General features: G+C 37.8%; 1 protein-coding gene across 1 annotated transcript in view; it reads left to right on the top strand.

Annotated features, from left to right (window-relative positions):
- The window catches only part of SH3RF1 (SH3 domain containing ring finger 1), a 157,272-nt gene that overhangs the window by 92,393 nt on the left and 51,766 nt on the right, over positions 1 to 13,113 (top strand). The window contains exons 5-6 of the mRNA XM_074951138.1: positions 3,750 to 4,052; positions 5,029 to 5,139. Coding sequence (XP_074807239.1) covers positions 3,750 to 4,052; positions 5,029 to 5,139 — 414 coding nt within the window. The remainder of the gene's footprint in view (positions 1 to 3,749; positions 4,053 to 5,028; positions 5,140 to 13,113) is intronic.

Genomic DNA, 13,113 nt, shown 5'->3' with positions numbered 1-13,113 from the left:
TTTTAAAATCTTGCATTTATTAGGCTAGACTTGCTGTTGATTAGACAAAGTAGTCTTAATTATAGTGTTGGGGAAAAAATTAGTCTCTTCTAGTAATATTAAATCAAGAACAGTCGAATTAAACGTTTTATATAAACTTGCCTTCACTTGTCTTGTCAGCCTGGAATGTACAATGGAAAAATTATTCAAAAGTCAATGTTTTTCATTGCTTTCAGAAAGAGTACTTCATGTTCTTAATGGAAAAATCATACTCTGGTACATGTCAAATTTATTTAAAGAGAAGTATTCATTGTAAATAACCTTTACATTCACATTGAAAAGGTCCTCAAAATAGATAAGCCAAGGGAAATAAATGGGTCTTGAAGTGTGCCCTAAAAGTAGTCTGTTTGGGAATTTCACAATCAAGGATCCTTGACTGAGAGAGACTTAGCCCCAGCCTAATGCTGAATGAAAGTGCTGAGATGAAACTTAGCTAACTGTTCGTACCAGAAAAGGCTAAAGGGCAATAAATTCATTGTAGCCTATATGGTGAAGGTCTTCAGTTCTGTAATTTCTACATTATCATGAATACAAACTTTAGAACAATCACTAAAAACATATATAACCAATTCATACAAGCTTTCTTAAGCACTATCAAAAACCACTCTTGCACTCACCATTTGCAATTGGACACCAGATTTATTTATATACGCACACCTATACTAAATCCCTTACGGTACTACCTACAATGTAACTTATGAAAGCCATACCAATTCTATATTGATCATGAAAACACATGAATATATAATCAGTAAATTCTAGTCAGAGTTCAAGTGTGCCCATTGGTATTCAGGTTGAAGGTGGGCTGTGCGTGGTAGATGACAGGTGGTTGAGGTTGAGAAGAGGGAACTAATAAATGGAACATAAATGTGGTGTGGCTTATTTCCTCGTGCTTTGTAGTTAGGGATGGGGATGTATGCTTCACTGATCCTCTGATGTGCCTGCAGCTCAGGCACACGAGAGCAGACTGGATGAGCTCTCCCTTTCCTATCCCAAGGAAGAAGCGAGCAGCTATACTCTGTAACTATTACAGTCTCCAGATTGTTTTTAAGGAAAGGCCAATAGCCAGTGCATTCCACGGTTTAGCCTATATGCTGCTCTTTTGTGTTTGTTTCCCTGCCTAAGAGAGTTCAGCAGATTCCGTACGCTTGACTAATCTTGGATTAATCCCATAAACATGCCAAAAATCTTTCTCTAATTTGGGGTTCCCTCTAAATAGAGGAAACAGATCCTGCAGGCATTATTAGTTTCAGAAAGTAAACAAACATAATTAAGTGGAACGATTACCTGAGGAAGCTTTTAGCAGTGGTTTTTGAGACCCTTGGGTAAGCCTTTCACTCATTTAATTGCTCTTCCCCAATAGGTGATTCTTGCTTTATAAATGAAATATTGGTTTTCTTTCTGTAATTCTGGGTCATCTGGGAACAAAATCTTCATTACATACATTGCAGACAGAATAGAAATGGAAGGGAATTTAAACTATCATTGCTATTGTTTATAACATGTTTTGCTAGGAGTTAGGATCTGCATATTCTTGTGAATGATATGAAGAATTTTAATCTGAGATGGAAGAATAAAACGGATATGAGTACAAAATCTGCAGTATGTCTAATCTTCACAGTGCGTAGCTACTTATCCAGTCTGCAGGATAGGACCATGAGAATTCAAGTGGCAGAGCAATTTTCTTCAGCGTCTTGTTAACATTTTTTTTCTTGCTTTGTGTCCTCCAGCCCACGTATCTGGAATTTAATCAATTTAAAGCACTGTAATAAATTAGCATAAAATGTTTCCCTTAGCTTCTTAAAAGCATGTTTTTAGTCTTTTTATAAAATGTTGAATCTCAATACTAAATAAGGAGCACGGTTTTGCAAATTCATTGGCAGAGCTGTGTGTATAACCATTATGGTTAGGCTCTTTCTACAATGGAACAGGACTGCCCTAGGTTATCTGTGGCCTTGCCTGCACTAACAGTCTTTGAAAGATATAATTCACCACCAATGGTAGCAACAGGGGAAGTCATAGTATACACAGGTCTTGGAAATGTTTACCACCATGTTGTTTAATCCTGTGTCTTCTGTGAAATTCCTATTGCTCTTCTCTACTCCATTCAAAACACTAAAATCATCTTCAGGATTATTGCTCTGACCATGTCATCCCACCCTTTGAATGCCTCCACTGACTCCCCCTTTCCATGACACTAAGTTCAAACCTTTTGTCCTTGCCTTCCAGGCATTCCACAGCTCTGCCCTTTCCTGCTTATCTGCTTTTGTCTGTTTTAATGTTTATCCTCCACTACTCTGGCAATTCCAGCCTTTACCCCCATTTATCTGTTTCTCCCACATGTGTTTTTTTCTACACACTCCCACTGGCATTGAATTTCCTCCCTGAACAGATCCTTCAAATCCCAGTTGAAGACCCATTTGTATTATGAAGTCTACATGAAATTTGCCAACTAATACTGGCTAAAGTAGAAGTCAGTTGGGGATAGTTAATATTTTTAATAAAGTCTGTATATGTATGCACGTGGGCATACTTGTACACACATGTACAAGCACACACTATTTTGATAGTATATTTTATCCCTATCTCCCACCTTTTGTATAGTACTTATTTTCTTAGATTGTAAGCTGTTCAGGGCATGGGCTGGCTTCCTTTGTGTGGACAGCACCTAGCTCAGTGTGGGGGCTGCCAGAATACAAATAATACAATAATTATATAGTGAGGTTTTGGTAAAATAAAGCATTTTTTTAAACTTCCCCTGAACATAGCAGGAGTCTTGTGGCTCCCAGGAAAATGGCTAAGGTAAATAAAGAAAAGACTATGCTGAGGTGAAAAAACAGTGACTCCATAGTAAATAATCCTATACTTTCCTCTTGATTGTTCTTACTTGGTTCTTCATGAAAAAATATGCCTCCCTGCCCCCCCACCCCCTGGCAAAATACAAACGAATTTTCCAAATAGAGGTTATTCACACTAAAAATTGGCATTATTTTTAATGAGGATTAATATGTTAAAGAAGCACTTGCAGTCTACTTGTATTGATGTACTTTAGTTCGTGAATGAATGTGTCTCCCTATACTGCTTCTTACAACAGTTTTAAGCTATACATAGAAATTCCTGGCAGTTAATAACATGGTTTTATGAAGAATAAACTCTTACCCTTCTCAATTTTATTTTATTTTATCTAGTGTTAATCTTCTGAGTGTCAGAAGATTAAAATGCCCAAGATTCTTTATTTCTTTATTACAGAGACAGGATTTAGTTGCCTACTTAATATAGTGTAATTTATCATAATGGACAAGATATTAATGGATAAATTAAAACCAAAAGTCTGTTGCTTTTATTACTGCTTCTGCTAATCAAACATGCAAGAGTTGTGAAATCCATTAACAGAAGTGACCACAAAAGCATTAGGTCTTCAGGCTTGTGTCGTATCTCTTTGGAAAAGCTCAAAAGACTTAGTGTGGAATGACCATGTCAAACTTCACTTAAGTAGGTTATAGTGAAAGACTTGTACCTGTAGGGCATCTAGTTGTAGGGTGAGTCAGTACATCATAAAGAGTTCTGAATTCTATAGTTTTCGGTTTGATTCTTATTTATGAATAAAAGTAAAATCTAGAAGTGTTTCCTCTGTCTAGTCAACTACTTCTTTAATTTTCTTAAATTAAAGATTTCTAAAATCATTTCTTAATGTGTTGGTTGTTTTGCAGTTTAATACGGCAGCCAAGCAGCTGATAGAGTTGGATAAGCCCTCAGGTTCTGTTGTTGACTCTGGAGAAGGTACCTCTGGGGCATCCCACAACAATTCAGTCCAAAAGCACACTGATACAAAGAAGAACACCAAAAAACGGCATTCCTTTACCTCCCTTACCATGTCCAACAAGTCCTCGCAGTCTTCTCAAAACCGTCACTCAATGGAAATAAGTCCTCCTGTCCTCATCAGCTCCAGCAACCCCACAGCGGCTGCCCGAATAAGTGAACTGACAGGCCTCTCCTGCAGTGCTCCTTCTCAGGTAAGCTACCTGAAATTAAATACAAAACATTTCATACATTTTAATGATTATTCTAAAGCATTTTTGTCATAATAAAGGATTCAAATCCTTTTCAAACTAAACATATGTAATAAATTATATGTAAAGGGATGTTTTCTACTAGTTTAGGCTCCAAATTTAGGGGTTTGGGGGGATTTTTTTTTTTTTTGTGCAAAGCCTATTGTAATGTGAATAGAAAGGTTTTTCAGTTTAAGCATTCTGTTCAAGTGCTGTAAATAAAAGAAAACCATCAGCAGATTTATTATAATATATGGGAACAAGAAACTGGACTACTCAGTTGAATTTTGTCCAAATTGAATAAAATATTGAAAATTAACAAAGAGCATACATGGTAAAAGATAAATTTGATTTCAGAAACTCTTGGACTTTGAACAATCTCTGATGTTATTTCTGATACTGATAAGGGAGAGTATTAGATTATATCTGATTCTATTTTTAAAATCCTTGAGTGTTCTTCTAATGTCTTGATTACACATTACTGTCTTTGATGAACAATCTTCTGTATTACAGTACTTGTAAAGTTGACAGTTGTGGGGAGAATATATTAAAGAAAGCTATAAAATGCTAAGAGGATTTCACATAAAGCTTACAAACTAATTAAATGTTTTATATTTAAACTCATTTGCTCTCTGCTATTAAGAGAAAAATAAACATATAGTGTTTTTCACCCAGTTAGTTGCATGTATATCTCCCAATTTTTCTGAAAGATCATTTCTGTCTTATATAGAGCCTGAAAGATTAGCAGTGTCATCTAATACAAATATTCTATGTAAATTACTACCAGAAAGTCAAAGTAACAAGCTAAAGTTGCTGATGGTGGTATTCACAGAAGAGTGCTGGTAGTACATTAATCAAAAAGTGTACCAATCTACCATGACAAGATATTGTTTTAGGAACTACCTAAAACTGACATCAATCTTTTTTTTTTTTTTGACAGGTTCATATCAGTACCACAGGACTAATTGTGACCCCACCCCCTAGCAGCCCGGTTACAACTGGGCCTTCATTTACCTTCCCATCTGAGGTCACCTACCAAGCTGCTCTTGGCGTAAGTAGCATTTGACAAAACTGAGGCTCCTTGTGCATCTTTTGTCTCCATTGTCATTCTCCTTTCTGCAGTTCTGGTAAACTAGTTAGAAACTTTTGGGTTGTTTGATGTGATTACATCTGTGATAGGTAGTAGCACACATTGAACTATGGCAAAAGTTTGGCACTAAAGATCCTGGACAACAATGCCTTTCATTCCTCAGTCTTGCTCTGCCTTTCTGTGGAGTAAGTATGAGAAGCATACTCCTGCCCCTTCCTAAGAGAACAACATTTTTACTCAATGTGAGTCAAAAAGCAAATTAAAAAAAAGGGGAAGAAAAAGGGGAAAGAAATGTCTTATGAAGAGCAACTTGCTTGAATCCTCAACTTCTGGATCTTTGTCCCTCCTGCATTCAGTACCCAGAACTATCATCAAACAATCCCTGAATCATCTGCTGTACCTGCGTCTTCCATTTCTAAATCAGATGAGCCTATTTTGATTATCCTGTCTGACCTCTCTGAATATCAAATACTATAGTCGCATTTGCAGCAAAGTCTGTTAGCTCTTCTGTTTTCATAGATTCAGTTTTTAAGGCCAAAAGGGGCCATTCTTATAATTTAGTCTGACCTCCACATAAAACAGGCTGTAGACCTTTCCTGAATTAATTCCTTTTGCAAATCCAGTAGCTGTGGTTGAACTAGAGCATATCTGTTAGAAGAACATCCAATCTTGATTTTAAAATTTCCAGTGATGGAGAATCCATAACAGCCCCTGTAAGTTGCTCCAATGGTTAATTACCCTGTCTGTTAAAAATTTGCACGTTATTTCTAGTCTCAGTTTGTATATCTTCAGCTTCCAACCATTGAGCTTTTTTATACCTTTGTCTGACAGATTGAAGAGGCCTCTATTTTAAAATTTCTGTTCCCTATGTAGGCACTTGTAGACTGTGATTAAGTTATCCCTTAACCTTCTCTTGAACAAGCTGTGACATACCAGGGTACAATCCAGACTGAGTAGCTGTGTCACCCCTGCCCTGTAACCTGTGGTGCCCTTTACAATGTTTTGCTGCTGTGGCCCCCAACCTAGACTGTTCACAAACAACCTCCAGCATGTAAGTCACTCCCAGCTATGTCTGTGAGTGTTGTGCAGCCAGCCAGCCAGCCACACCTTGGCTCTTACTAGCCTTAAAAATTATTATAGGGTGATCCGAACACAATCCCAGTCCCATATTTTTCCCCAGAAACATAAGACCTTGTGAGGCAGTGTCCATGCAACAGTGCCCCCCTGGACAAACAGGCGGGCGTGGCTCTGGATCACGCAGCTCAGCAGGGCGGTCAGTCCATTCTTGGTGTCCAGGAATCTGGAAACTCTCTTTGTTCTCAGGTCTGCCAGTGAGTTGGTCATGGAACTTAGGCCAACACACTCCTCTGGGTTCCAGTTCAGGGCCCTCGGGCTAGACAAGTAGAATAAGGATTTGCCGATTCTGACAGTGCCCTGAGCTCCTTTCTACCTTCCCTCAGGCCTTTGTAGGCTCTTCAATCTGTTGGCCTGTTTGCTGCTTTTCTGGGGTGTTTGTCCCTGGGCGTCTCTCTAGCACAGACGTTCCTTTTTCCAGTCTGCTCACTTTCCTGTTAGCCTCCCCCCTCTTCTGCTTCCCAGCCCTTTTATTCTCCCAGCTGCTGTGAAACTGCAGATCAGCAGTGGCCAGCAGTGCCTGTATTACCCATTTGGTTGCTGGGCTAGCATGTGGCACATACACCCCATGATAGTCCTGTTCTGCCCCGCTGCTCCTGGACCATACGAATATAGTAAGTCCATTATTTCTTTAAGGGAATTATATGCTTACAATTTGTTACTCCAAATGACATTACCCAGTACTTCAGTTTGAGCACACTGGATTAGATAAAACAATAAAAAAAGTTTATTAACTAAAAAGAGAGAGATTTTAAGTGAAAATAATGAGGCATAAAAGTGAGAAATAGTTAAAAGAAAAATAAAGATAAAACACTTACTGGTGCCTAACTTAAGAAACTATATAGATTCAAAGCAAAGTTTTCTTACCACGTGCTTTCAGCAGTCTTACTGACCAAAGTCTTTAGGTCAGGACCTCTCCCACAGAGTCCAGTGGCTGCTTTCTTTGTCTCCTCAGGTACAGTGAATGCAATGGGCAGGGAGAGAAAAAGAGGTGCATTGGAATGTTTGTGCCTCCTTTTTATAGTTTCAGTCCCCCTCTTGAAAAAATTTCCACCTGAGATCCAGGAGTCTCGTTCCCTCCTGGTTTTTTCACCTGTTTGAACTTCCTTTGTCTTCCCTTCCTTCTTGATGACTCTGTTTACTGCTTAAATGTAAATTAAGGCAAGCACACATTTCTTTGTTTAGGACAGACCGGTTTGCCAGCTTCTGTTTGGGCAGGGCTCTGGGGTTTGGAACATGTATTGTTAACACCACACAGGGGAATCTTTTAACTTCACGTACAGTGTTGCCACACATATTTTACCAGGACAATACTGACCAGCAGATTTTGAGTTTTCAAATGATACCTACAGGCATACTTTGTACAAAGATTATTACAGTAGCATGTAGGGTATGAATACAGGGTATATTCCATCATACAAGCTAAATAAATTCAGCTCCTTGCATCTCTCATTAAAAGGCATGTTTTCCAGTCCTTTACTTATTCTCCTGGCTCTTCTCTGAATCCTCTCCAGTTTTTCAACATCCTTGAATTGTGGACACCAGAACTGGACACAGTATTCCAGTGGTAGGTGCACCTGTGCCAAAGACAGAGGTAATATAACCTCCCTATTCTTATCCGATATTTCTTTGTTTGTACATCCAAAGACCTCATTAGACCTTTTGGCCATAGTGTTGCACTGAGAGCTCATTTTCAGTTTATTATCCACCATGATCCTCAAGTCTTTTAAAGTTACTGCTTCCCATGATAGCATCCCCCATTCTGTAAGTATGGTCTTCATTCTTTGTTCCTAAAGGTAAGATCTTACATTTGGCCATATTGAAACACATATTGCTGATTGTTGAGTTCCAGACCATGTTGAACAGTTCCTGTCCTTTTCATTACTTACCAGTCTCCAATCTTTTTATCATTTCCAAATTTTATCAGTAATGATATTCTTTTAATTTCTTCTGTTCTATTCTATGAAGATTCTTACACCACTCTCATCACTGTAATATCTGAGCATTTTCCAGTAGTGCATAAAGTTACTTGATTAATATATGTCATGCTTTTGTTCTCTCATCTACTCCCCGGAGGGAGAAGGGTTTTTGTTTTGGGAATATTTTTATATTCTATAATATTATAAAATTATAATAGATAGATAGATATAGATATATGGGCTGTCAGTCACAGTTATCTCAAGCAATGAACCCAAAACAAATTAACTGAATTAAAAAAATTAATCCCGATTAGTCACAATTTTAGTCGCAGCGTTAAACAATAATAGAATACCATTTATTTAAATATTTTTCATGTTTTCTACATTTTCAAATATATTGATTTCAGTTACAACACAGAATACAATGTGTACAGTAATCACTTTATATTATTTGTGTTACAAATATTTGCACTGTAAAAAAAGATAAATAATAGAATCATAGGACTGGAAGGGACCTCGAGAGGCCATCTAGTGCAGTCCCCTGCACTCATGGCAGGACTGAGTATTATCTAGACCATCCCTGACAGGTGTTTGTCTAACCTGCTCTTAAAAATCTCCAATGATGGAGATTCCACTACCTTCCTAGGCAATTTATTCCAGTGCTTAACCACCCTGACAGTTAGGAAGTTTTTCCTAATGTACAGCCTAAACCTCCCTTGCTGCAATTTAAGCCCATTGCTTCTTGTCCTATCCTCAGAGGTTAAGAACAATTTTTCTCCGTCCTCTTTGTAACAACTTTTTACGTACTTGAAAACTGTTATGCCTCCTCTCAGTCTTTTCTTCTCCAGACTAAACAAATCCAGTTTTTTCAATCTTCCCTCATAGGTCATGTTTTCTAGACCTTTAATTATTTTTGTTGCTCTTCTCTTGACTCTCTCCAATTTCTCCACATCTTTCCTGAAACGTGGCACCCAGAACTGGACACAGTACTCAAATTGAGGCCTAATCAGCGCGGAGTAGAGTCGAAGAATTACTTCTCGTGCCTTGATTACAACATGTCTGCTAATGCACCCCAGAATAATGTTCAGGTTTTTTTGCAACAGCGTTACACTGTTGACTCATATTTAGCTTGTGGTCCACGATGACCTCCGTATCCCTTTCTGCAGTACTCCTTCATAGGCAGTCATTTCCCATTTTGTATGTAAAGAAATACTATTTTTCAGTTCATCTCATACAGGTACTGTAGTGCAATTTCTTTATTGAAAATGGAATGCACCTAACAAATGTAGATTTTTTTTTACATAACTGCACTCAAAAACAAAACAAAAACCAAAAGAATGTTAAACTTCTTGTGAAGCCAATTGCTAAGACAAACAAGTTTATTTGAGACAATGCTGCTAGCTTCTTATTTACAATGTCACCTAAAAGTGAGAACAAGCATTTGAATGGCATTTTTAGCCATAGCCGGTGTTGCCGGGTGCCAGATATGCTAAACAGTCATATGCCCCTTCATGTTTCAGCCACCATTCCAGAAGACACTATGTAAAATAATAATAATAATTCTACATTTGTATGTTGCATTTTCATGATTGTACTAGAGTACATGTATGAGGTGAGTTGAAAAAGACTATTTCTTTTGTTTACAAATATTTGCACTGTAAAAAATATAATAAAAAATAATATAAAGTGAGCACTGTACACTTTATATTCTGTTGTAATTGAAATCAATGTATTTGAAAAAGTAGAAAACGTCAAAATATATTTAAATAAATGGTATTCTATTATTGTTTAACAGTGTGATTAAAACGCCGATTAAACGCATTTTTTAAAATCAAATTAATTTAGAAGGCGAGGTCAAAGACATGCGGATAGTGATGAAGTTTGTAATGGCCCTTCATTCCTGGGGTGGTTAATTCCATAGTTTTGGGCCAGCCTCCAAAATAGCTCAGTCTCCTTCACAGACAATCTTTACACTTACAGTTGAAAGTTCAGTTTTGCCAGAGGAGCATAGTTGTCAACCATGATCTTCATCCCAGAGCTTTAGTCGATCTTTTAGGCACCCTGTGACCACTCCATAAAGTGTCTTGAAGATAAGGACTGTGGTCTTGAACATGCTTAATTATTCTATGGGAGACCAGCGTGGGGAGTGGAGGATAAATTTGATGTGTTCACAGTAGCTAGTGTTGCTGAGAGGAGACTGCAGCATTCTCTTGCAGTTGTAGTTTCCTCAGTTGTGAAGATGCCATACCCACATTGCTTTAGTTCAGCTGAGAGGCAACAAAGGTGCGGATAACTGAGGCCACATCATCGTTTGGCAATATGGAAATGAGTCTTCTAGCCAACTGGAGACGGTAGAAATGCTATTAGGTGATATCTTAGAATTAGTTCACTTTAATCCAAGAGCACTCTTAAGCCACAGACTGAATTTTTTGATTGTGGTTCAACCAAAGGAGACTGCACTGTGGCTGTGAACTCTTCACTCAGCCCACAAGCATAAGCTCTGTCTTGCACAGGTTGAGACAGGTTATTGATGATGATATTACTAATCCCTGTGGGACCCTACTAGAAACACACCAACTCAATGTTGACTCCCCATTTACAAATACATTTTAAGAGCTATCAGTTAGCCAGTTTTTATATCTGTTTCATATGTGCCTTGTTGATTTTGAATCATTCCAGTTTCTTAATCAAAATACTGTGTTACCAAATCAAATGCCTAACAGAAGTTTTAAGTACACTACTTCAACACTATTATCATTATCAACCAAATTAAATAGTCTAATCTAAAATTATATCAAATTTAATTTGACGAGATTTATTTTCCTTAAACATACACTGGTTGACATGAGTTATATTACCATCCTTTAATTCTTTATTAACCAAGTTCCATATCAGCTGTTTCATTGTTTTGCCTGAAATTGAAGTCAGGCTGACAAGTCTATAATTAAGTGAGATCATCCTGATTATCTTTTTAAAATATTGATACAACATTAGCTTTCTTCCAGTCCTCTGGAACTTCCCCAGTGTTCCAAGACTTATTAAAAATCAACTATAACAGTCCACAGAGCTTATTGGCCAGCTCTTTTAGAACTCTTGGATGCAAGTTATCCTGTCCTGCTATGTAAATATGTCTAACATTAGTAGTTTTGTCTCTAATCCATGTCCTGTACTCTGAGGAAGGTTCTTTCATCTGTTAGAGACATCTTGATATGGAAGACAGTGCTAGTGAGTACAGACAACACAACAGTAGTTGCCTAGCTGAGATAAGGGGCACTTAGTGTGTGTTTTCTGTGTTTGGATCCAGCTTTCTCTCATTGACTGAAAAAAATGTATCTTCTGCGACGAAACATTTCACAGAGAATTTAAGTCACTGTGCAGTCAGTACTGCAGAGCAGTTCTCCCAGGAGAAAGATCCAGATATAGGTGCCTCTTCTTAGATATGATAGCATCTTTTTTTGAATTCCATGCTGCCCTACTATTGCATCTACTGCCACTCCCTGTAAACTACTCCAGAACATGCCTTTGTAATTTTTGGCCTTTTTATTCTTCCCTGTCTCTCCTTCATGAGGGTACCTGTAAGAACTGGCAGACAAAGTCAGTACCATAATCATCTGTGCCATGCAAGATGAGAAGTTGCAGATGTCCACTAGTAGGTCTTGTTTCTGGCTCAGGTACCCAATCTCAAAAAGACATGTGTGATTCAACGTCGTGATTTCAAGAAACTTGTAAGAGTTCTGTCTTAAGGTTTTTTCCTCTGTCATAACTAGTACTCTTCTTTATTCTATGAGATCCAGTAGCTCCATGTTTGTTGCCAAACATGCAAGTCACTTTATTTTGCTGTTAATGAAAGTCATTAAAACTACCAGGTTCCTTTAGTTGCATTGGAGTTTCTTCAAAAATGCCTGACAAAGGCTGTGGCATTAATACCCATAAGAGTTAAACCACAGCAGTAAGTGTAACCCAGAGCGGGAGAGACATCATTGGTTCACATTCTCTAGTGGTGCTTTCTTTTTGACCAGGTTCCGGATTAGGCCTCTGATTAGGCAAGGCATGTAATTCCTATGGGGAATCTGAATTTATTCTCTGCTGTCTGCTTGAAGTCCTGGGCTTTATGTACGGAAATCTGTTGACTCTTAATGTTCTTTTTCTTGTTACCTTATTTTCAGTAAGAAGAAACTGTGCGTTGGCAGCTTTATTCTTTCTATGTATACAAGCTGCAGTCTTGTGGCCTTTGTATTCTTTTACTGTAAATAATGTTAGACACGTCTTCAGATGAAGCAACCTATGGTCACAGAATGCACAATAGTTCTTTTAAAATTCCCCTTTCTCTCCTGTTTCATAACCTCCTGTCCTATTTGTAATAGTGTGCTAGACAGATCCTAACAGTTCCAGATGGCTGTTTTGGAGTTGTGTAAGGTAGATTTTGTATCTGTAAATGATGTTTATGCATCTCTGGACTCTGAGACTGATACCTCCTTGGTATCTTGGATAGTATTAGTATCAGTGATAGGTGCAGTTGGTTCTTGACATTCATAACCTGTTAACCATTGCTGGCTTAATTTCTTTTTTTTTGTATTTAGAAGTGGGAACTAGCTCACGGATTTTTATTTATTGATTTTTAAGGCTCTCCCTTTAACTTTCCTCTTTGATTCTGGAATACTGTGGAAATTGCTTGGGAATCTGAATGCAACAGGGAGTCTTTAATCCCAAAACTTTTGCGTGATGACCATAAACAACCCAGTAATTTCAGGCTCGTGTTTCTGTATCTCTGATATTTTACTTAAGGGTGGTGGCTATTGTTTTAGCTATGGACTAACCCAAAGATGGCACAAGGTTTAGTTCACTTAATACAGCTCCTTTTATGTTACAACAAACTAATCTG

The sequence above is a fragment of the Natator depressus genome, chromosome 4 (assembly GCF_965152275.1).
Source record: "Natator depressus isolate rNatDep1 chromosome 4, rNatDep2.hap1, whole genome shotgun sequence".
NCBI lineage: Eukaryota > Metazoa > Chordata > Testudines > Cheloniidae > Natator > Natator depressus.
The sequence above is the reverse complement of the archived record's forward strand: the minus strand, read 5'-3'. Positions and strand labels throughout refer to the sequence as shown.